Source organism: Taudactylus pleione, unplaced genomic scaffold (assembly GCF_031769625.1).
Source record: "Taudactylus pleione unplaced genomic scaffold, aTauple2 ptg000314l, whole genome shotgun sequence".
NCBI lineage: Eukaryota > Metazoa > Chordata > Amphibia > Anura > Myobatrachidae > Taudactylus > Taudactylus pleione.
This window is the reverse complement of record NW_028284715.1, coordinates 11,061,566-11,083,739: the sequence shown is the minus strand read 5'-3', so window position 1 is coordinate 11,083,739 and position 22,174 is coordinate 11,061,566. Positions and strand designations below refer to the sequence as shown.

Genomic DNA, 22,174 nt, shown 5'->3' with positions numbered 1-22,174 from the left:
ATCTTTAAGCAGACAGGATTTATAGCGAGCTCTTTAAGCCTCAAACTATTTACACACAATCCCCTTACATTTACTTATTAGTAATGGAACTATATAGTCTCATATCCCAGGAATGCTCAATCAATACCAGCAGCCTTTAAGCAGGTATTTAATATTCACAATTTGCCGTAGATCACACTTTCACACCAGAGGTGGTTTACTTTTGTATAGGATGTTTTATCTCCACCCTTTTTTAAGGCCTTAAATGTCATAAATGACCCTGGAGAAGCCCCTGGAGTAAACTCTACAGAGCAAATCGCATTTATTCTTGGAAAAGCAGAAAATAAAATCCTTATTGTTTTGGGCAATGAACCAACTGATATTAATCATCTCACAGTATGGTAGTAAACAATCCATGTCTCTTCAGTACGCCATAAAGGGTAAACGCTGTGCTATCTAAGAATATTGTAAATGCTTTGAGTATGATTTATTGGTGTATTGAATTTCAAATGACTATAACGCTATATTCGGGTTATAAACATGGGTATCCCTGTTTTGAATGATTGTTTACTAAATACAAGTATAATAATAAAAAATATATCATCATGTCAACAAATAACGTTTCTAAATCAACTGTTTTGATCACACTTTGTAAATACTATACGCCTGGTAGATATTGTGGTTTATTTAATACACAGCTATGTGCCCGGATGTGGCCTTATAGCACCCACTGAGACATTTGCTTTTATTTTATAAACTGCACTAAAAATTACACAAGCTGCTTGGTTGCTATAAGTTGCAGCAAGTGTATACATTGGGCCATGTTATATTAAATAAGACCTATGTATTGTATAAGTGCCCAGCTTATTGTTATATGCCTACCTCTTATTTTGCTTAATAAGCACTTTGCAATATGTAATACATTGGTATATCCTGTGCAAAGAGCTTTGCATTATTCCAGATAGTCTAATAAATAGGACTGCAGAAAATGCACTTACTGAAATAATATCATCTAGAGCATCGTGATGGTGCGTTGGTCCTATACTCTCCTTCTTCAAGTCCTTGCACAAAGATGATGCATAGCTGGTCCTGGGTCTTGTCATGTAGTTTATAAAGTAGAAAAAATGGTTTTGTTATAAGGGATTTTACAAACGGAGGTCATCTCAGCTGCACTCACACTTCGGGAAACGCTGCACTCACACCTCGGGAAACGCTGCACTCACACCTCGGGAAATGCTGCACTCACACCTCGGGAAATGCTGCACTCACACCTCGGTAAAGGCCGCACTCACACCTTGGGAAAGGCTGCACTCACACCTCGGGAAACGCGCACTCACACCTCGGGAAGAAGCTCCTGCAATAGTGTTCCCTATTCTGTTAGTGCACATGAGCGTTCTGAGTGCTCAATGGATGGATTATGAGCCCAGCATATCCTATTGTCTTGTTCCATGATCAATGGAGTATACAGAGTGAAAGCTGGACGTTCCACTCTGTATTCTCCATTGTATTGTTTGCCACATTCTTTAGAGGAATCAATGATGTTTAAACAGCGTATGTGTTCAGAACAGGTGTTGCTGAAGTGCTTATATGTGTTACAGGGCAGGTCTACTCGGAGCAAAACAAGAGATATGGTAAGAACTTACCTTTGTTATCTCTGTTTCTACGAAGTCCATAGGGTCCACAGGGTTGACCTTGGGGTATAGCTGGATCTTGATCCACGGGCACCACGCAGTTAAAGCTTTGCTGCTCCCAGGATGCACTTCTGTCCGTCCTCCTCTATACCCCGCCCCCGACCACAGGCACCTCAGTTGGTAAGCAGCTAAGGCCGGAGGAGGAGACTAAACAGAGAGAAGGAAGACTGGAATACACAAGAAACCATACTCACAGAAATGGGAGACGGAAAACCGGTGACCAGCCACACAGCCCATTTGAAGCCAGGTGCGTCAGGGCGGGCGCCCTGTGGACCCTATGGACTTCGTAGAAACAGAGATAACAAAGGTAAGTTCTTACAATATCTCTTGTTTTCTACTTCAGGGTCCATAGGGGGTCCACAGGGTTGACCTTGGGGATGTCCCAAAGCAGTTCAACTAAGGGTGGGGACGCTCCTGTGCTGAAAGGAGTACCCGGCGCCCAAAGGATGCATCCTGAGAGGCGAAGGTGTCAAACGCATAGAACCTCAAAAACGTCTGAATTGAAGACCAAGTAGCCGCCTTACACAGCTGAACAGCGGAGGCGCCACGTCTAGCAGCCCAAGAGGGACCCACAGAACGAGTGGAATGAGCCTTAACAGAGGCTGGCACAGGTAAACCCTCCTGTGCATAAGCTTCACAAATAACTGAACGAAGCCAACGGGCTAACGTTTGCTTGTTGGCAGGCCAACCCCTCTTGTGAAAACCGAAGAGGACAAACAAAGAATCCGACTTCCTAACCGATGCAGTCCGGTCCACATAGATTCTAAGTGCCCGGACCACATCCAAGGAAGCCTCACCAGCAGAAAGATCAGGTGACTGAAAAGCTGGCACAACAAGTTCCTGATTAATGTGGAACTTTGAGACCACTTTGGGCAAAAACTCAGGACGCGTGCGGAGCACCACCCTGTCCTGGTGAAAAATCAGAAAAGGAGGGCGACAGGAAAGCGCCCCCAATTCTGACACCCTCCTGGCAGAAGCAATTGCCAGGAGAAAAATGGTCTTAAACGTCAGCCACTTGAGCTCCACCGACTCAAGCGGCTCAAAAGGAGAACCCTGCAAGACCCGCAGTACCACCGCCAAGTCCCAAGGAGCCACCGGAGGCACGAAGGGAGGCTGGATTCTGAGAACACCTTGGAAAAAGGTGTGAACATCTGGCAGTGTATCAATCCGTCGCTGAAACCACACGGACAAAGCAGATACATGAACCTTCAGAGAGGCCAGGCGTAAGCCGAGGTCCAAACCCGATTGAAGAAACTCCAAGATTCTGGAAACCCGGAACACCTGCGGATCATAGTTTCTGGATTCACACCACTGAAAATAAGTGCGCCACACCCTGTGGTAAATCCGCGCGGAAGCAGGCTTGCGTGCCCTAAGTATGGTACCAATGACCGAACTGGAGAAACCCCTAGACCTCAAGACGGCTGTCTCAAGAGCCACGCCGTCAAAGACAGCCGACCCAGATCCGGGTAAAGGCAGGGCCCTTGAGACAACAGGTCCCGACGCTGAGGGAGAAGGTACGGAGCGTCGATGGAGAGGCACCTCAGATCGGAGTACCAAGGACGTCTGGGCCACGCCGGAGCCACCAGCACGTGCGTGCCGCCGTCCTGCTTGAATTTCCGCAGAACCCGAGGAAGCAGGGATATCGGAGGAAACAGATACGCCAGGTGAAACGTCCATTTCACCGACAGAGCGTCTACCAGACAGGCGCCTGCGTCTCTTGTCCTTGACCCGTAAACGGGCAACTTGTGATTGTGACGGGAGGCCATCAAGTCCAGCTCCGGCAGCCCCCACCTGTCCACGAGTAGTTGAAACACCTCTGGGTGAAGCGACCATTCCCCGGGATGCACGTCGTGACGGCTGAGGAAGTCCGGGAATGAAGACTGCCGAGATCGCTGGAACGTGACACTCCGCCCAAGCAAGAATGCGAGACACCTCCGACATTGCTGCCCGACTGCGAGTTCCCCCTTGGTGGTTGATGTACGCCACCGTGGTGGCGTTGTCGGACTGCACCTGAACCGCCCTTCCGTGAAGAGCGGGGCCGGACGACTGCAGGGCCCTGTATACCGCCCGCAGTTCCAGGATGTTGATGGGGAGAAGTGCTTCTTCCGCGGACCAACGACCCTGAAGCGATAATGAGCCGGTCACTGCCCCCCAACCCCGGAGACTGGCATCCGTCGTGAGCAGGACCCAGTCCGGGATCCAAAAGGGGCGCCCCTCGACCAGATGCGCTGTCTGAAGCCACCAAGCCAAAGACTGCCGAACCTCCGGGGACAACACCAGCATCTGAGAGCGGATTCGGTGAGGTAACCCGTTGCATTCCGATAGAATCAGCCCCTGCAGGGGCCGGGAATGGAACTGGGCAAATTCCACCATGTCGAATGTCGACACCATGGACCCCAGAACTCTCATAGCCGAATGGACCGACAGGCGGCAACTGCTCAGGCAACTGTGTATCCGCAGCAGCAGGGAGGAGACCTTCTCCGGAGTCAGGAAAATCCGTTGCTGACGAGAATCCAGCAGGGCTCCCAAATGAACCATCCGCTGTGATGGAATCAGGGAGGACTTCTCCCAATTTATCAACCACCCATGTGCTTGAAGACAAGCAATGGTCAGGTGGAGATGTCGAAGAAGCACCTCCGGGGAGCTCGCCAGCAGCAGAAGATCGTCCAGGTACGGCAACAGATGTAGACCCTGACCCCGAAGGTGGGCAGCCATAACTGCCATCACCTTGGTGAACACCCTCGGAGCCGTGGAAAGGCCGAAAGGCAACGCCCGAAATTGGTAGTGATGGTTCAGGATAGCAAACCTCAGATACCGCTGATGTGCCGGTGCTATGGGCACATGGAGATAGGCGTCCTGGATATCGAGGGAGACCATATAATCCCCGGGTTCCATCGCCAGAATGATGGAACGTAACGTTTCCATCCTGAACTTGGGAACTCTGAGGTATCTGTTCAGAGACTTCAAATTCAGGATAGGGCGATGAGAACCATTGGGTTTCTGTACCAGAAACAGAGTAGAATAGTACCCCGTCCCGCGCTGAGACTGCGGAACGGGAACAATGACCCCTGCTTGTAGCAAGGATTCTATAGCTACCTGAATCTGACCAGCTTTGGTCTTGTCCAGAGAAGGACTCGTACAGAAAAACTGGTGGGGCGGCCTGAACCGAAAAGACAGGGCGTACCCCTGAAAGACTACTTCTCGAACCCAGGCATCCGTGGTGGTATTGTGCCAACACTGGGCGAATTGGAGAAGTCGGCCTCCCACTCTGGGGTCCCCCAGAGAGAGGCCCGTCCCATCAGGCAGCAGGCTTATCCTCCTGCTTGGAAGAAGGGCGCCGAGCACTCCATGCTTGCTTCTTGGGCTTGGGTGCGGCCTTGGTCGCCGAATGTCTCGGGAAGGACTGGCCCTTGGCCTTACCCTGAACCCGAAAGGACCGAAAGGCAGAGCTCCTCACTTTAGCCGGCGCAGAGGCCGAAGGGAGGAAAGCCGACTTGGACTTAGCCAAAGTATCCACTATTTTGTCCAAATCCGGACCAAATAGTAAATCACCATTAAAAGGCAAGGCCTCCAGACCCTTTTTTGAATCTGCATCAGCCCTCCAGGACCTCAGCCACAGGGAGCGCCGAGCAGACACCGCTGCAGCCGACACCCTAGAAGTGAGCAGGCTGGCATCCAAAGACGCTTCCCCAATATAGGAAGCTGCATCCCGCATCTGTCCCACTAACGCTCTCTGGATATCCGGAGCCTCATCAGGAAAGGTATCCTCCAAGGCATTGGCCCATGCCTCAATGGCTTTAGCCAACCAGGAGATAGCCATGGACGGGCGAGCCACCGCCCCGGAAAGAGAATAAATGGACTTTAAACAAGTCTCCACCTTCCTGTCCGTGGGATCCTTCAAAGAGGAGATAGACGGCAATGGCAGCGTCGCGCTTTTGATCAAGCGGATAACGTGGGAATCCACCGCCGGCGGAGTCTCCCATTTCCTGCAATGAGCTTCAGGAAAAGGATAGTTCGCCGCCAACCTCTTCTGTGGATGGAACCTCTTACTGGGTAATTGCCAGGCCGCCGCCATATGATCCGATAATTGATCAGACAGGGGGAACACAGTTGAAGTCACCTTGGCCTTTTTAAAATTAGGAAACTTCGACCTAGGAGCCGGCGCATCATCCTCAACATGTAGGATAGCCCGCACCGCCCTAACTAAGGCTGGAACATTAATGGAGGACTTAGCTTCCACCTCCTGCCTCATGGCATCAGAGTCAGAGTCCTCATGGATTTCTCCATCATCTGAGGACACTTCCGAGTCCGACAACTGCGCAGCTAGTGAACTCACAACCGGACGTTTAGACGCCCTTGGTGGCACATCACCTTGCAACATGGACTGAAACGAGGATGAAGCCGCCAGACTCTGTACGGAGCTGGAGAGAACATCCACCCAAGGCGGAGGAGCCGTCGGAGCAAAACTCTGCAAAGGCACTACAGACTGACGCGTCACTGGGGAAGACTGCACATACACAGGCAGTCCCGAGTAAGGACCCACAGTCTGGGCCCCGGGGGGAGACCGCAATATTTGTGGAACACCCGGGGAATGGGGGATGGTGGGCTGAGGCAACGCCCTAGAAGGGACCGCTGATGGGACCGATAACCGGTCCGCAATAGACGCCAGCACCTGTGAAAACATCGCCCAAGGAGGGTCCTGTGATACAGGGGGGTTGGAGGGGCCCGGTACCAGCTGGCACCGCCCGCACAGACCATCCTGAGATAAGTCCTCCCCATCAACTCCAGCAGCACAGCGTCTGCAGGAAAATAGCACAGGAGCCACAGAGCGCTCAGTCTCCTCATCAGACATGATACCGTAAATACACAAGAAATAGACATCACCAGAGGAATTACGGTTTTAACACCCGCGCACTCACCAGTATGCGACACAACAGCCCAGATATGGTACTGTGTAGCACACAACAGTATGTGACTGACCCCACAAATACGTGATTTATATAAGTGAGGGTCTCAGAAAAACGCCCTTCCCCCACACACCTGCCGGGCCGTAGGAGAAGGAAAGGGATAGTTATAAGCTGACAGCAAGGAGAATAAGTCACAGACAGGCAGCACTAGCAATAGTCACATACAATGCAGAAAAGTTAGTACTCACTGCACCTTCCGCTACAATCAACCGCCCAGATTCAGTGTCTGGGAGGGCTATAGCGCTGTGCACACTGTCCTTTAGCAGGGGAGAGGTACACAGGGGGACCGGTCCACTTGATACTGCCTGGGAGTCTGCGATGCCTGCCAGTAAAGATGGCCGCCGGAGACCTCAGAGGAGGAGTGGCCGTAAGATAAGAGCAGCTCAGCGACGCCAGACTGCTTGCTGAAAGGCGCGCTGAGCTGAGGGGAGGAGCCGCTAGACAGGGAAGGCTGCCTCCCCTGGCTAGCAATTAACCCCCGGGTTGCCGGTCTCGCTACCAGCCTGTTACCCTGGTGGTCTAGCGGACACACGGGGTATTCCTCAATAGAGGGGGAGCCCGCTGCCGCCGCTAGCGGCTCCGGTCTGTCCCCAGAGACCGGAGGCTTCTGACTGCATAGAAAGTATCCGCGGGCCGCCGCACGCGGCGACCCGCGGCTTACCTGATCCCCGTCGCGTCCGGCAGCAGTCAAGGGAGTCCCCAGAGCCCGGCTAGTACAGGCTCTGGGGTCCCGCCGCGATCCCCAGAGCTGTACTGGCGTCGCGGCGCCAGCGGGGAGAAGGAGCGGCAGCGTGGACGTCCTAAAGGACAGTCTGATGCTGCCGCTCTAAAAGTGTAAAAAAAGTAGAAAAAAATAAAAAATTTCTCTTTTAAAATAAAGCTTAGGGGCTGCTCCTGCAGCCCCACTGCGACAGGGTGACCCGACTCCGGCCGGGCACCAACTAAAACTGAGGTGCCTGTGGTCGGGGGTGGGGTATAGAGGAGGACGGACCCAAGTGCATCCTGGGAGCAGCAAAGCTTTAACTGCGTGGTGCCCGTGGATCCAGATCCAGCTATACCCCAAGGTCAACCCTGTGGACCCCCTATGGACCCTGAAGTAGAAATAGACTGATCAACATGTGTCTACCAAGAAACAGGAACCGCCGGGATTCCATACTCTCCATGCAACTGAAGACTGAGTACACAGTCTTTAGATGCATGGAGGGTATGGAATCCCTACGGTCTGGATCCTGGGGGTCACAATACCGCCAGCATCATCCCGACAGTCACAATCCCAACGCACTCAGGTAAGTATCCTAACCCTAACCATCTTCCTAACCCACCTTTCCTGCAGCCTAACCATAACCCTTCCCTCCCGTAGCCTAACCCTAACCCTCCCCTCCCGCAGCCTAACCCTATCCCTTCCCCCCCACAGCCTAACCCTACTCCCCTTCCCCCGCAGCCTAACCCTAACCCCTATCCCTAAACATAACTCTCCCCCTAACTCTAATACTTACCTTCAGGATGCTGGCGGTCGGGATTCTGGAGCTGGGATTCATACTGCTGTCGGGATTCCAGCGCCTGGATAATTACCGCTAGCATCTCGCCCACCAGGAGGTCGACTACCTCCAGTGCAAACAGATCCTTTGCGCAGGTGGTGAGAATCAGGAGAGTGTAAAGGTACAGCAATGTGCAAAAGTATTCAACCCCCTAATACAGTCAACAGATTTGTCTGGTTCAGAATACTGTCTGGAACAATCTGTGTAAGTGTAATTTGTAATATAGACACATCTGTTGACTTTTTACTTGGAGTTTAAATACTTTTGCAAACCTCTGTAATGGAGTCCAGTCATTACTAGCAGCACTAAAGATGGTAAATGTTTGTAGGTTAATAAGTTTGGTCGTATATATTTGTAACTGTGTGTATTATATAGTAATATTTATTTTCTGTAGTGAAGTTCTGAGGTTTCAGGTCTATCCTTTGTAGATACATTGATGAGTGGTCACATTACACTATCCAGAATACTTTCAGGTTATTCTCCTCTTATAATAAGAAGTTCTGTTTGCATGAAATCTCTTTGTTACCGGATATTAGGTGAATAGATGGTGCTGCCAGGCAAACTCCTTGTCTGCCTCTTTTGAGGTGTTAATTTTGCAGAAATCAGCCTGCCAGACAGACTGGTAGAAGAGGTACTTCTAGACTTTTTGGGAGAGGGTTGACTCTTTTCAATGACCTGCACAAAGAAACAGAAATGTACACTGTGTTATATTATGCTGTAATATATACTAGTATGTATATATTTTTTTTTCTTTTAATGCTTATTTAATTAAAGTAGAAAAGCTGAATTATTATTATAAAGATAAATGTTAGAGAATAGTGCATAACAGAGAAGACCAGGGACATTCAGCTTATATGAGAATGTCAAGATAATAGCTATGAAGTCTAAATATTATTTTTTTTTTATTTAAAAAAAAAATAAGTACCATTCAATTTTTTTTTTCTATCGGATGAAATTTGTGAAATTCATAGACATAAGTTTCTTTAACTCAACAGGGTCTCCTAAAGGTCCTTTTAATATATTATACCATCTTTGTAAGAATATGGGTCATTTAGTCCATGCGCATATATTTGGCTAAATCAACATCAACATGACAATGCATGCATGGGTACATAAGTATGCCATGAGGAGATGGGAGTACAGGGATGACCCTAGTTATGTGCAGGCTGGGCGCACCCACGCGTCTCAGAATGCGACATGCAAAAACAGGATTTTGGTACTTACCGATAAATTCCTTTCTCCGATTCCACAGAGGACACTGGAGCTAAAGACAGTGGGGTATAGACGGTGGTAGAGTAGAGATTGGCACTTTAAATAATTTAGAAGTGTGACTGTCTCCTCCCCCTCTATGCCCCATCAGCCCCAGTTTAAGAAACTGAGCATGGGGAGGAGACGGAGGACAACGGGAAAAAAAGGAGAAGGAGAAGTCCACAGGAACGGAACAAGACCGACTGAAGGAGAACAGAAGAATCCACTGCAGGAACACATGCAGTCACACAACCATAGAAGGAACCAAACAAAACGGCAGCGCTGGGTGGGCGTCCAGTGTCCCTTGTGGAATAGGGACACTGGAATCCACTACGGGGCACTGGAGCTAAAGACAGTGGGGACGTCTCAAAGCGAACCTCCCGGGTGGGAAGCACAGAGAACTTGCCGACCTCGCGGCCAAACTGAAACAGGGACCGCTAAGAACCATACTGTCGGTCCAATGGAAAAGCAAGAGCTGAGGATCAAGCGGCGTAGAGCACAGAAGAAAATCAGAACTCTTTGTTGAACAGCCGCAGAAAATTCCACCACATACATCGTAAGTCGAATGGAATTCCACCACATACATCTGCTAGAGGACACAGCAGATGAGAAGCGTCGAACACCGTAATCTCAGCTGAAAACAGACCAACCCGGACCGTTGGTAGCAGAGAGCCCCAACAAGAATCCATAGGAGAAGGCAGTAACACGAGAACAAAACTCGAGAAAAACCGTACCAGAGTCTAAAACAGGAAGGTGCAACAGTCGCAGACCGTAGAATCCCAGCACTGCCGGGCATAAACAATCATATAGATATATGTAGAATTATACCGATCTAACGATTCAGAGCAGATCCTGTCCACAGACTTCTCTAACAAAGAGTATATATGAAGACCAAAGCCAAATACCAAACAGTTGACCAGGACCATTCTTGAGGTCCAACTAATCAGGGGGTTTTTGACCAGCAGAAGGGTTAGATCGTAGAAGTTTCCAGCGAGTGGAGATCCCATTGGGCATGATGCAGAGGCAGCTTCGAGAGGATTGGGACTGCAACTCATTACAGAGGTTCAGCCAGCAGTACAACTCATTCTGGAAACAGAGGGCTAAAACAGCAACTGGAGCCCTTCAGTGAGCCCAGGCGAAGTCTACTTCGCCTGGAAAAAACAAACAACCTCTGGCAACAGCAGAAAAGAAACCACAGCACAAAACCCCACAATACAGACGACTTCCAGCGTGATGGAAGTGTGTAGTCAGTACCAGCTTCACACAGTACTCTGTGTAGACAGCGCTGGTAAGGACTCCCGGAGAGTCCATTAACGGAGGAATTGGCGGGCGTGCCCACGTGGGGTGCGCGCCAACCAGATCTGGAAGCTTCCTCCCTGGGCTCAACATAGATAGCTGGGCTACTGTATAAGCATAACGGGAGGCTACCAAGCGGATATCAGGAGCAAAGACACCAGAAATGGCAGCCGCAGCCAAATAAGGGGGAGGGCCGCCAGGCGGCCCACGGGTCAACAAAATTGATGCCGGGGGGGGCAGGCAGGTAAGTCTGTCCCCCCCTCCCTTTCTAACCTTACTAGCCTCACAGGCCATTGAGAGGCAGCAGGGCTGGGTTTCAGGAAGGGGAGGCACCAGGGGTTAAAAGGGGGCAGCCAGAGGAGAGAGAACTCTTTCCTTTCTCCTACATCCAGGACATAGGAGTGGTGAGATGAATCATGGCAAGAATGTTCAAAATGCTAGTGTTATGTTATTTCATGGTTGTAATGCTAAGAGTGGGGATGTTATGTTAAACAGGACAGAACATTGCAAATTGAGACTTTAGGCAATATGTAGGAAAATGGGAATTCGATATATAAAGATAAGCAACATTCCTTGTATATTTGGGTAAATAACTTTGGGCGTCTATGCTTGAATTTAATGAGTTTGCTGGTAGACATAATTTTATTTCAGGTAATACTTCAAGGCTACAGGAAAGTCTTTCTGTCCTGGGGAGAACACTCAAGGAAAGTCCTGTAAACAAGTAAGGAGGACGAACGAGAGGCACAAAGCTGGTGCACAGCACAGGGGTCTGGGTAAAGCATGACAGGAGTGAGTAAGAGTATATATGTTATTTATTGGCTATTATTTACACAGGTAAGCACCAGCATATTCCTTTTGCTCTAAGCAATCAGAAGCACAGCATTAACGCAAAAAGAAAGGGACTAAATCAAGGCCGGGTGCCGACAAAGCAGAGCATCAGCAAATACGGCAAGTACTTGGGTATTGCAGCTGATTTCAAAATAGATTATAGGGGTAAAAAAGGGACTGGCACAAATCAATGTTTGGAAAGGGTCGCACAAACAGAAGTGCAATCTTGCAGGGTCTTTTGCACAGCAGTTGCTGAGTTCAGTTAAGTCCCTTGCAGGAGAACACTGCAGGTTTGGGTACTTTGCTGCAGAACCGTAACTAGACTTTTTGGTGCCCTGTGCCGGAGAGAGCATTAGCGCCCCCCCCCCTCCTCCCCCTTATTTTCAAATAGTGACATAAGATGCGCACCCGAAAAAGGGCCATAGCCTCATGGGGAAGAGCTAGGGAAGAGATAGGGGAGGCCAGGAGATGCTGGGAATAAAATAAAAGGAAGCTACAAGTGAGAATGATAATAAACAGAAAACTGACAGGTCCACACAGCAGCCCCTGCCCTGAGGTGCCCTGTGCCATGGCACAGGCTGCACTACCCTAGTTACGGCCCTGCTAGGCTGGCTACATATTAACAGTACTTAGTAGACTTGCCCATTGTCAGTACTCTGGTCCACAGGAGTACTAGCGTGAGGGAGTTACGCAGTGATGTGGGAGTGGTATTTAGTCCGCGCAAGAGGCAATTGAAGTGGAGACATAGTTTATTACTAGGTGGCGGGGAGAGCAACATACTTCGGTCGGTTGAACACTGCCTTAAGGGCAACTGGGAGCAGTGGGGTATGCTGGATGTGTAATGCTCCCAGGGTTAGGGGGATTATACACCCTGGTGGCCAGTAGTACGGTGCTCCACAGTATCAGAAATATTGGCGTTGGGCAAAGAGGGAGCCTGTGAGGTTTTTGTACAGCAGCAGTATAGCAGAGAGTCTTAGGCCACGTCCATACAGAGCACATGCGGCTGGAGAAAGACGTGCAGAGAAGCGCGCAGAAGCGCATGCTGGAGTCCAGGCCTCATAAGAGCTCTGGGGGTTCCTAGAGACCACTGGCTCTTCGGGTAAGGGATGGAGGCAGTACTTAGAGTCCCTATCCAAACGTGGCAGGTAGTTAACATAACGTTAGTTGTAGGGCCCAGGGTTGGGGGAGTATACTCCCTGGTGGACAGTAGTGTGATGCGCCACAGCAGCAGAGGTAATGGTATAGGAGCAGAGGAAGCCCGCGGGGCTTTTTTACGGCTGCAGTATAGCAGAGAGTCTTAGGTGCACCCACACAGAGCAGGCACCGCCGGAGAAAGACGTGCTGAGAAGTGCAAAGGTGCAGTAGCACAGGTTGGAGTTCTGGCCACCGAAAGAGCTCTGGTGGGTCCTAGAGACCGCTGGCTATTCGATTAAGCGATGGAGGCAGTGCTGAGAGTCTTCATCCAAACTTGGCAGGTGGTTAACATAACGTTAGTGGTAGGGGCGGAGCTTGGCAGTCTCCAACCAATGCAGTAGCTGGGGATGAGAAAACCAGAGAAGGCAAGGATGGAGGAGGGATAGGACAACCAGGATAGGGTAGTGTAAGGCAGCCCTAATAAAGGTACAAGAGGAGTGTGGTCAGCAGGGGTCAAAGGACAACAGACAAAACCAGGAGAAATTGAAGCAGATAATGGCTTTAGAATGAGCAGGGATTAAATCAGCGGTCACCCTTGCCAGTACAGTTTCTGGGGAAGGTTGAAAACTCATTCAAGACTGGTACGGGCTCATTAAGTGGAGCAAAGTGGAGGACAAGTTTTTCAAGCAGCATATTTGGAGGGGAGTTTGAGACAGAATTGTATTGTTGCAATATAGTGTTCACCCAGGTTAGTAAGATGCGCTGTTGGGACGGATACCAGTAGAATAACAGACCATACAGATCATAGTTAGGGGAAAAGTTGAGCACCTAGCTTGACTGAATTGTGACGGAAAGTGGCAGAGTGGTAAGACCATAGGAGAGTATGTACGTTACTTTCACTTGTGGGATCAAATAAGGAGGTGCTGGAATGTTCAAGAAACGATTGGGAGCAAGGGGGATTGCTAGGTAATGGTGATACCATTTCATGGTGGGTGATTTTCAATTTGATCCAAATATGACGGTGCAGGTTTATTTGTGCGGATAGGAGCCTTGAAGGGAGATGGCCGAGAAGGCAGTGAAACGTATGCAGAAGGAGATTACGGTTGGAAGCTGCAGCATGTAAAAGGGCTGTCACTGCAGTTGATTAGTACAGGTGTTAGCCTGGGATATTACAGGAGGCAGTACCAGTCCTCAGCTGTGTAGCAGGGCAGCCCGGGGTGTTGTCATTACACAAGGAGTTCCGAGTTAAGTAAAATCCTGCCGCAGCGAGGCACAGTCAGAGGATTCTGGAGTCGCGTAGCAGTAAGCACAGCATGGTCAGGAACATGGGCAGGCTATGTCACAATCAGCAAACAGCTATAGCGTGGAAGATTTAGCAGGGACAGCAGTCTCAAGTACTGCAATCCCCGATCAAAATATCCCGGTATGTAGAAACAAGTCGCCTCTGGTAGAGACGCAGCCGCGGTAAAGAGGCTGAGGTAAAGGGATAGCAAGTCCCATATCATAAAAATGCCACCAGGTCATAAAGCGGCAGCCACCCTTCGATAAGGACAGCAGCCGTCGGGATCAAGCTAGGAGAGCTATGGGGTTTAAAGCTGGGGGCATAAGGGGTGACTGCAGTCCCCACGGGGAGTCAGAATGCCTTGCATATTCACCAATTAGTAGGTCGCATGCCTTGGTACCAGCAAAATGCGGCATGGACCATATGGGCGGCGCGCCAGGTGAGGGTGTTATGTGCATGGTAGCTGGTCCCAAAGGTAGGGGGACGTGAATACGGAACAATGAGGTTGGGCCGAGCACGCCCCAGGTGGAAATCGTGGTAGGGGGCGTGGTTGCGTGCCTACAAGGTTGGGCCGAGCACGCCCCAGTGGTAAACGTGGTAGGGGGCGTGGTTGCATGCCTGCAAGGTTGGGCAAAGCATGCCCCGGGTGGTAAACGTGATAGGGGGCGTGGTTGTGTGCCTACAAGGTTGGGCCAAGCACGCCCCAGGTGGTAACAAGTGGAACTTTGAGAGCCTTGCACACCGCTTCCTGTTCCTTGCCCTGCGATTCGTTGTAATTGTGTTCTTTGAAAATAAAGCTGTGACCAATTTATTTTGCCAAAAAGTTACCAGTATCGAGTCAGTTATTGGTTGGCACAATATGGTGGGGTGCCGGAAAGTCGGCCTCTCCACCCCTACTTTTAAATAGAGCTTATAGCAGCCTAACATATAGCCGCGCTCAAGTGTAAAAGTCGGCGTTTCTTCATACAAGCACCTGCGCAACAACTAACAGCTGCATTTCAGCCATTTACCCTGGTAAGCAGGCACTAAGTGCAAGGGATATTAGTGACGCCTGGGACACCGTAGAACCAGGTGTCTGATTCAGACTAATACTACAGAGCCTGCATCCCCTATTAAAGGGAAGCCTGACAGGAGAACTGAATTGTCCCCCAGCAGTAGGTGACAGGATACCAGCACCACGCAGGGCCGATCGTGAGGGGCCCTGAGCTTTGAAGCCTTCCCCATAGCTGTTTAAAACTTGACCCTTTCCTTATGAGCAGAAAGGAAGCCTGACAGGGGACTGCCCGGCGGTGGCGTCCCTCCCCGCGGTGACACCCGGTGCGCCACCGAAAAATGGGGCATGATCTCACGGACCGAACCCAAGTTCGTGGTTATTGTCACTGCTGCCCAGGTCCATGAACAGCGCTGAGACCTTGTGTCAGCATAGTGCTGCTGTCATGGAAGCTGCGGCCTCCTCTGCCCATGGCTTAGAAAAGGACCGGCACATCTGGGAGCTGCTCTCCTTAAGCCGGAGTCAGCGTTACCGCGATGACACTAAGCCCCGCCCCCTTGCACTAGCGATGTGCTACAGCAGCTTTAATCCGCCCACCTTAATGTTAAATGGTGGGACCGCGCTGTCCTGTCAGCGGCCCGCTGCTCCGACACTGCCACATTAGTAACTGGCAGGGGGAAGGAGCCTGTATGTGACAGCCGCGGCAGAGCGCGATCTCCCTGTGCCCAGCATTTTGGCCCACCACTCCAGCTAGTCAGGAGTGGTGGGATATACTCACAGACTGCTGCGGCCGGGATGCTGGGCTGGGGGGAAAATGAGGAAACACGGACAGGAACCGGTTTCAGTTGTGGCAGATCCTCATGGAGTCTGCTGACTCACTGTTTAAGGTCCCCCCTCAGGGTCACCGGACACAGGCTGCAGTAGCCGTGGCGGTGCCCTCCCGGCGGCTCCCACGTAGAAGGCAGACTGCCACAGTAAGCAGTCTGCCCGTCCTCATGTAAAAATAAGCTTTAAAATAACAAGAGATATGGTAAGAACTTACCTTTGTTATCTCTGTTTCTACGAAGTCCATAGGGTCCACAGGGTGACCTTGGGGTATAGCTGGATCCTGGATCCTCGGGCACCACGGAGTTAAAGCTTTTAGCTGCTCCCAGGATGCACTTGGGTCCAACCTCCCCTATACCCCACCCCCGAGCCACAGGCACCTCAGTTGGTAAGCAGCCCATGCCGGAGGAGGAGACGAAACAGAGAGAAGGAAGACTGGAACACACAAGAACCATACTCACAGAAATGGGAGACGGAAAACCGGTGACCAGTCACAGAGCCCATATGAAGCCAGGTGCGTCAGGGCGGGTGCCCTGTGGACCCTATGGACTTCGTAGAAACAGAGATAACAAAGGTAAGTTCTTACCATATCTCTTGTTTTCTACTTCAGGGTCCATAGGGGTCCACAGGGTGACCTTGGGGATGTCCCAAAGCAGTCCAACTAAGGGCGGGGACGCTCCTGTGCTGATAGGAGAACCCGGCGCCCAAAGGATGCATCCTGAGAGGCAAAGGTGTCAAACGCATAGAACCTCAAAAAGGTCTGAATGGAAGACCAGGTGGCCGCCTTACAGAGCTGAACAGCAGAGGCGCCACGGCTAGCAGCCCAAGAAGGGCCCACGGACCGAGTGGAATGAGCCTTAACAGAGGCTGGAACAGGTAAACCCTCCTGCATATAAGCCTCAATAATAACAGAACGAAGCCAACGGGCTAGAGTCTGTTTGTTGGCAGGCCAACCCCTCTTGTGAAAACCAAAGAGAATAAACAAAGAATCCGACTTCCTCACAGAACTAGTCCGGTCCACATAAACCTGGAGTGCCCTTACAACGTCTAAGGAAGTCTCCCCAGCCGAAAGATCAGGTGACTGAAAGGCTGGTACAACAATTTCCTGATTAATGTGGAACCTGGAAACCACCTTAGGCAGGAAATCAGGACGAGTGCGAAGCACCGCTCTGTCCTGATGAAAAATCAGAAAAGGGGGACGACAAGAAAGCGCCCCCAAATCTGAAACCCTCCTGGCAGAAGCAATTGCCAAGAGGAAAACAGTTTTAAAAGTTAGCCACTTGAGCTCCACTGACTCCAAGGGCTCAAAAGGAGGACCCTGTAAGGCCCTAAGAACCACCGCCAAATCCCACGGGGCCACAGGTGGCACAAAGGGAGGCTGGATTCTCAAAACACCCTGGAAAAAGGTGTGTACGTCCGGCATAGCAGCGATCCTGCGCTGGAACCACACCGACAGACCAGACACGTGTACCATCAGTGAAGAAAGACGTAATCCTAAGTCCAAACCGGACTGAAGGAAAGCCAGAATACGCGAAACTCGGAACACCTGGGGATCATAGTTTCTGGCCTTGCACCACTGAAAGTAAGTGTGCCACACTCTGTGATAGATCCTCGCGGAAGCAGGCTTGCGCGCCCTCAGCATGGTGGTAATAACGGAGCTAGAAAAGCCCCGAGACCTCAGGACGGCTGTCTCAAGAGCCACACCGTCAAAGATAGTCGACCCAGATCCGGGTGAAGACAGGGCCCCTGAGACAACAGGTCCCGCCGTTGAGGTAGGAGGTACGGAGCGTCGATGGACAGGCTCCGCAGATCGGAGTACCACGGCCTTCTGGGCCACGCTGGGGCCACCAGGATCAGTGTGCCTCCGTCCTGTTTGAACTTGCGCAGGACCCGAGGCAGCAGAGATATCGGAGGGAACAAGTAAGCCAGTTGAAACAGCCATTTCACCGACAGCGCGTCTATCAGACTTGCGCCTGCGTCCCTTGTCCTTGACCCGTACACAGGCAGCTTGTGATTGTAACAGGACGCCATCAGGTCCAGCTCTGGCAGCCCCCACTTGTCCACGAGTAGTTGGAATACCTCTGGATGAAGCGACCATTCCCCGGGATGCACATCGTAACGGCTGAGGAAGTCTGCCTCCCAATTGAGGACTCCTGGGATGAAAACTGCCGAGAGAGCTGGAAGATAGCGCTCCGCCCAAGCCAGGACGCGGGACACCTCCGACATCGCAGCTCGACTGCGAGTCCCTCCCTGGTGATTGATGTACGCCACCGTGGTGGCGTTGTCTGACTGCACCTGAACGGCCCTTCCGTGAAGAGCGGTGCCGGACGACTGCAGGGCTCTGTATACTGCCCGCAGTTCCAGGATGTTGATGGGAAGAATCGCTTCCTCCGCCGACCAACGACCCTGAAGTGACAAGGAGCCTGTCACCGCCCCCCAACCCCGGAGACTGGCATCTGTCGTGAGCAGAACCCATTCCGGGATCCAAAAGGGGCGCCCCTCCAGGAGATGCGCTGTCTGCAGCCACCAGGCTAGGGACAGACGCACCTCCGAGGACAACACCAGCATCTGAGAGCGGATCCTGTGTGGCAATCCGTTCCATTCTGAAAGAATCAGCCCCTGCAGGGGCCTGGAATGGAACTGGGCAAACTCCACCATGTCGAATGCCGACACCATGGACCCCAAAACTCTCATCGCTGAGTGCACCGACACTCTGCCACTGCTCAGACAACTGTGAATCCGCAGCTGTAAGGAGGAGACCTTCTCTGGAGTCAGAAAAATCCGTTGCTGACGAGAGTCCAGCAGGGCCCCCAAATGAACCATCCGTTGTGATGGGATGAGGGAGGATTTCTTCCAGTTGATCAACCAGCCGTGCGCCTGTAGACAAGCGACCGTCAGGTGGAGATGCTGGATCAGTACCTCCGGGGAGCTTGCCAGCAAGAGGAGGTCGTCTAGATACGGTAGCAACCGTATCCCCTGGCTCCGAAGGTGAGCCGCCATGACCGCCATCACCTTGGTAAATACCCTTGGTGCCGTGGAGAGACCAAAGGGTAGAGCCCTGAATTGGTAGTGGTTGTGGAGAATAGCAAACCGCAGAAACCGTTGGTGCGATGTTGCTATAGGCACATGGAGGTAGGCGTCCTGGATATCCAGGGAGACCATATAATCCCCCGGTTCCATCGCCAGTATGATGGAACGCAAAGTTTCCATCCTGAATTTGGGAACCCTGAGAAACCTGTTCAGGGACTTCAAATTGAGGATGGGGCGTTGAGAGCCATTGTGTTTCTGCACCAGAAACAGCGTAGAGTAATACCCCATCCCACGTTGAGACTGTGGTACGGGTATAATGACCCCCGCCGTCAGCAAGGCCTCTATGGCTTCCTGAACCTGCAAGGCCTTGGTTTTGTCCTGAGAAGGACTTGTGCAAAAAAACTGGCAAGGCGGCCTGTGCCGAAAAGACAGGGCGTACCCCTGGGAGACCACTTCTCGCACCCAGGCATCCGTGGTGGTATTGTGCCAGCACTGGGCGAATTGAAGAAGTCGGCCTCCCACTCTGGGGTCCCCCAGAGGGAGGCCCGTCCCATCACGCAGAAGGCTTATCTTCTGGCTTGGAAGAAGGGCGCCTAGCACTCCAGGCTTGCTTCTTTGGCTTTGAGGCGGTCTTGGGTGCGGACTGCCTCGGGAAGGACTGACCCTTTGCCTTGCCCTGAACCCGAAAGGAACGAAACGCCGAGCTCCGGACCTTAGCAGGTGTAGTAGCTGAAGGGAGGAAGGCTGACTTGGATTTTGCCAGGGTATCTACTATTTTGTCCAGGTCCGGACCAAATAGTAATTCCCCATTAAAAGGTAAGGCCTCCAAGCCTTTCTTTGAATCCGCGTCTGCTCTCCAAGACCGCAACCACAAGGATCTACGAGCAGACACTGCTGCCGCCGAAACCCTAGAGGTCAACAGGCTAGCATCCAAAGATGCTTCTCCAATGTAGGAGGCGGCATCTCTCATCTGTCCTAACAACGCCCTCTGGACGTCCGGAGATTCATCCGTAAACGTGTCCTCCAAGGCGTTGGCCCACCCCTCAATGGCCTTGGCCACCCAGGAGATGGCCATGGACAGCCGGGCTACAGCCCCTGAGAGAGAATAAATAGACTTTAGACAAGTCTCCACCTTCCTGTCCGTAGGATCCTTCAGCGAGGATATAGACGGCAATGGCAAAGTAGCACTCCTGATGAGGCGTGTTACATGGGAATCGACTGCAGGCGGAGTTTCCCATTTCTTACAATGCGCTTCCGGGAATGGATAATTGGACGCCAAGCGTTTCTGTGGCAGGAAACGCTTACTGGGCGTCTGCCAGGCCACCGCCATGTGATCAGTCAACTGATCAGACAAGGGGAACGCTGTAGAAGTAACCTTAGCTTTTTTAAAACTAGGATACCTTGACTTGGGAGCGGGTGCCTCATCCTCAATCAGAAGAATAGCCCGCACCGCCTTAACCAGAGCCCGCACATTGATGGAAGACTTAGTGTCTACCTCCTGGACTGAGGCATCTGAGGCTGAGTCATCCTGTACCTCACCATCATTCGAGAACCCCTCAGAATCCGAAAGATGCGCAGCCTGTGCCATGACTGAGCGTTTAGACGCCCTGGAGGGCACGTCACTGCGCAACATCGACTGAAAAGCCGAAGATGCTGCCGCCAAATCTTGGACAGTGTGGGAAAGCGCATCCACCCAGGGTGGAGGAGCTGTCACAGGAGCCTGACACGGCACCACAGCCGGCTGTGCCACAGGGGTGGACTGAATATACATTGGCAACCCCGCATAGGGACCAACAGGCTGAGACCCCGGGGGAGTCTGCAATAATTGTGGGACACCCGGGGAATGGGGGATGGCAGGCTGGGGCAACGCCCTAGTAGGGGCGGCAGACGGGACCGACAGACGGTCCGCGATGGACACCAGCACCTGGGAAAACATCGCCCATGGTGGCTCCTGCGAAATGGGAGGTTTAGACGTACCAGGGACCGCCTGGCACCGTCCGCACAGGCCGTCCTGTGACAAATCCTCCCTATCCACTCCTGCAGAACAGCGCCTGCAGGAGAACAATGCTGGAGCCCCGGAGTGCTCAATCTCCTCCTCAGACATGACTTAGGAAGAAAACGTGCGCACTCACCAGTGTGCTGAACAACAGCCCACAATATGGCACCGTGTAGCACACAACTGTATGTGACGGACCTCACAAATACGTGATCTATATAGGTGAGGTCAGTAGAAACACCCTTCCCCCGCACACCTGTAGGGCTTGTAGGAGAAGGAAAGGGATAGGTACAGGCTGACAGTAAGTAGAAAAAAGACACAGACAGGCAGCACTAGCAAAAGTCACATACCATGCAGGAAGATATACTCACTGCACCTTTCCACTACAATCAACCTCCCAGATTCAGTGTCTGGGAGGGCTATAGCGCTGTGTACACTGTCCTTGTCGGGGGAGAGGTACACAGGGGGACCGGTCCGCGTGCTCCCTGAGAGTATCTGCGCTGCCAGTAAGAAAATGGCCGCTGGAGACCTCAGAGGAGGAGTGGCCCGAGTAGCTGCAGCTCAGCGACGCCAGACTCCGAGCTGAAAGGCGCGCTGAGCTGAGGGGAGGAGCCGCTGACAGGGAAGGCTTCCTCCCCTGGCTAGCATATTTAACCCCCAAGGTTGCGGCATCCCGCTTGCCGCTTAATTACCCTGGTGGTCTAGTGGTCTGGCGGGGTATGCCTCCGATGGAGGGGGGACCCGCCGCCACCGCTAGCGCCCCCGGTCTGTCCCCTAGACCGGGGGCATGGGACTGCATATGAAAGGCATTACCCGCGCACCGCCGCTAATCAGCGGTGCGCGGCTTACCTGATCTCCCCGGCGTCTTCCGGCAGCAGTCCCGGGGGAAGCCAGAGTCCGGCTAGTACAGACTCTGGCTTCCCCCGCCGCGATCCCCAGTTCAGTGCTGGCGTCGCGGCGCCAGCAGGGAGAAGGAGCGGCAGCGTGGGCGTCTGTACAGACAGCCCATCGCTGCCGCTCTGGAGAAAAAGAAAAAACTGTAGTCAAAAAATAAATAAATTTAACTAAGTTAAAAAAGCTTTAGGGGGCTGCTCCTGCAGCCCCCCCCCCGCAGGGTGACCCGACTCCGGCCGGGCACCATCTTAAACTGAGGTGCCTGTGGCTCGGGGGCGGGGTATAGGGGAGGTTGGACCCAAGTGCATCCTGGGAGCAGCTAAAAGCTTTAACTCCGTGGTGCCCGAGGATCCAGGATCCAGCTATACCCCAAGGTCACCCTGTGGACCCCTATGGACCCTGAAGTAGAAAAATATAATACGAAAGGACTGGAGACAGCCCCACAGTGCATGAAGCAGGCGGATCTTGCGTGGGG

The 22,174-nt window shown here is 52.1% G+C and overlaps 1 protein-coding gene across 4 annotated transcripts in view; it reads right to left on the bottom strand.

Moving 5' to 3' along the window:
- Nucleotides 1-22,174, bottom strand: part of RGS22 (regulator of G protein signaling 22) — a 142,503-nt gene that overhangs the window by 94,566 nt on the left and 25,763 nt on the right. For all 4 annotated transcript variants that reach the window (XR_015869380.1, XM_088442686.1, XM_088442688.1 and 1 more), the window contains exons 11-12: nucleotides 8,702-8,850; nucleotides 978-1,074 (exon numbers count right to left, since the gene is read on the bottom strand). Coding sequence is in view for 3 of the 4 variants with exons in the window: in XM_088442686.1 (XP_088298812.1) it covers nucleotides 978-1,074; nucleotides 8,702-8,850 (246 nt within the window). In the remaining variant the exon portion in view is untranslated. The remainder of the gene's footprint in view (nucleotides 1-977; nucleotides 1,075-8,701; nucleotides 8,851-22,174) is intronic.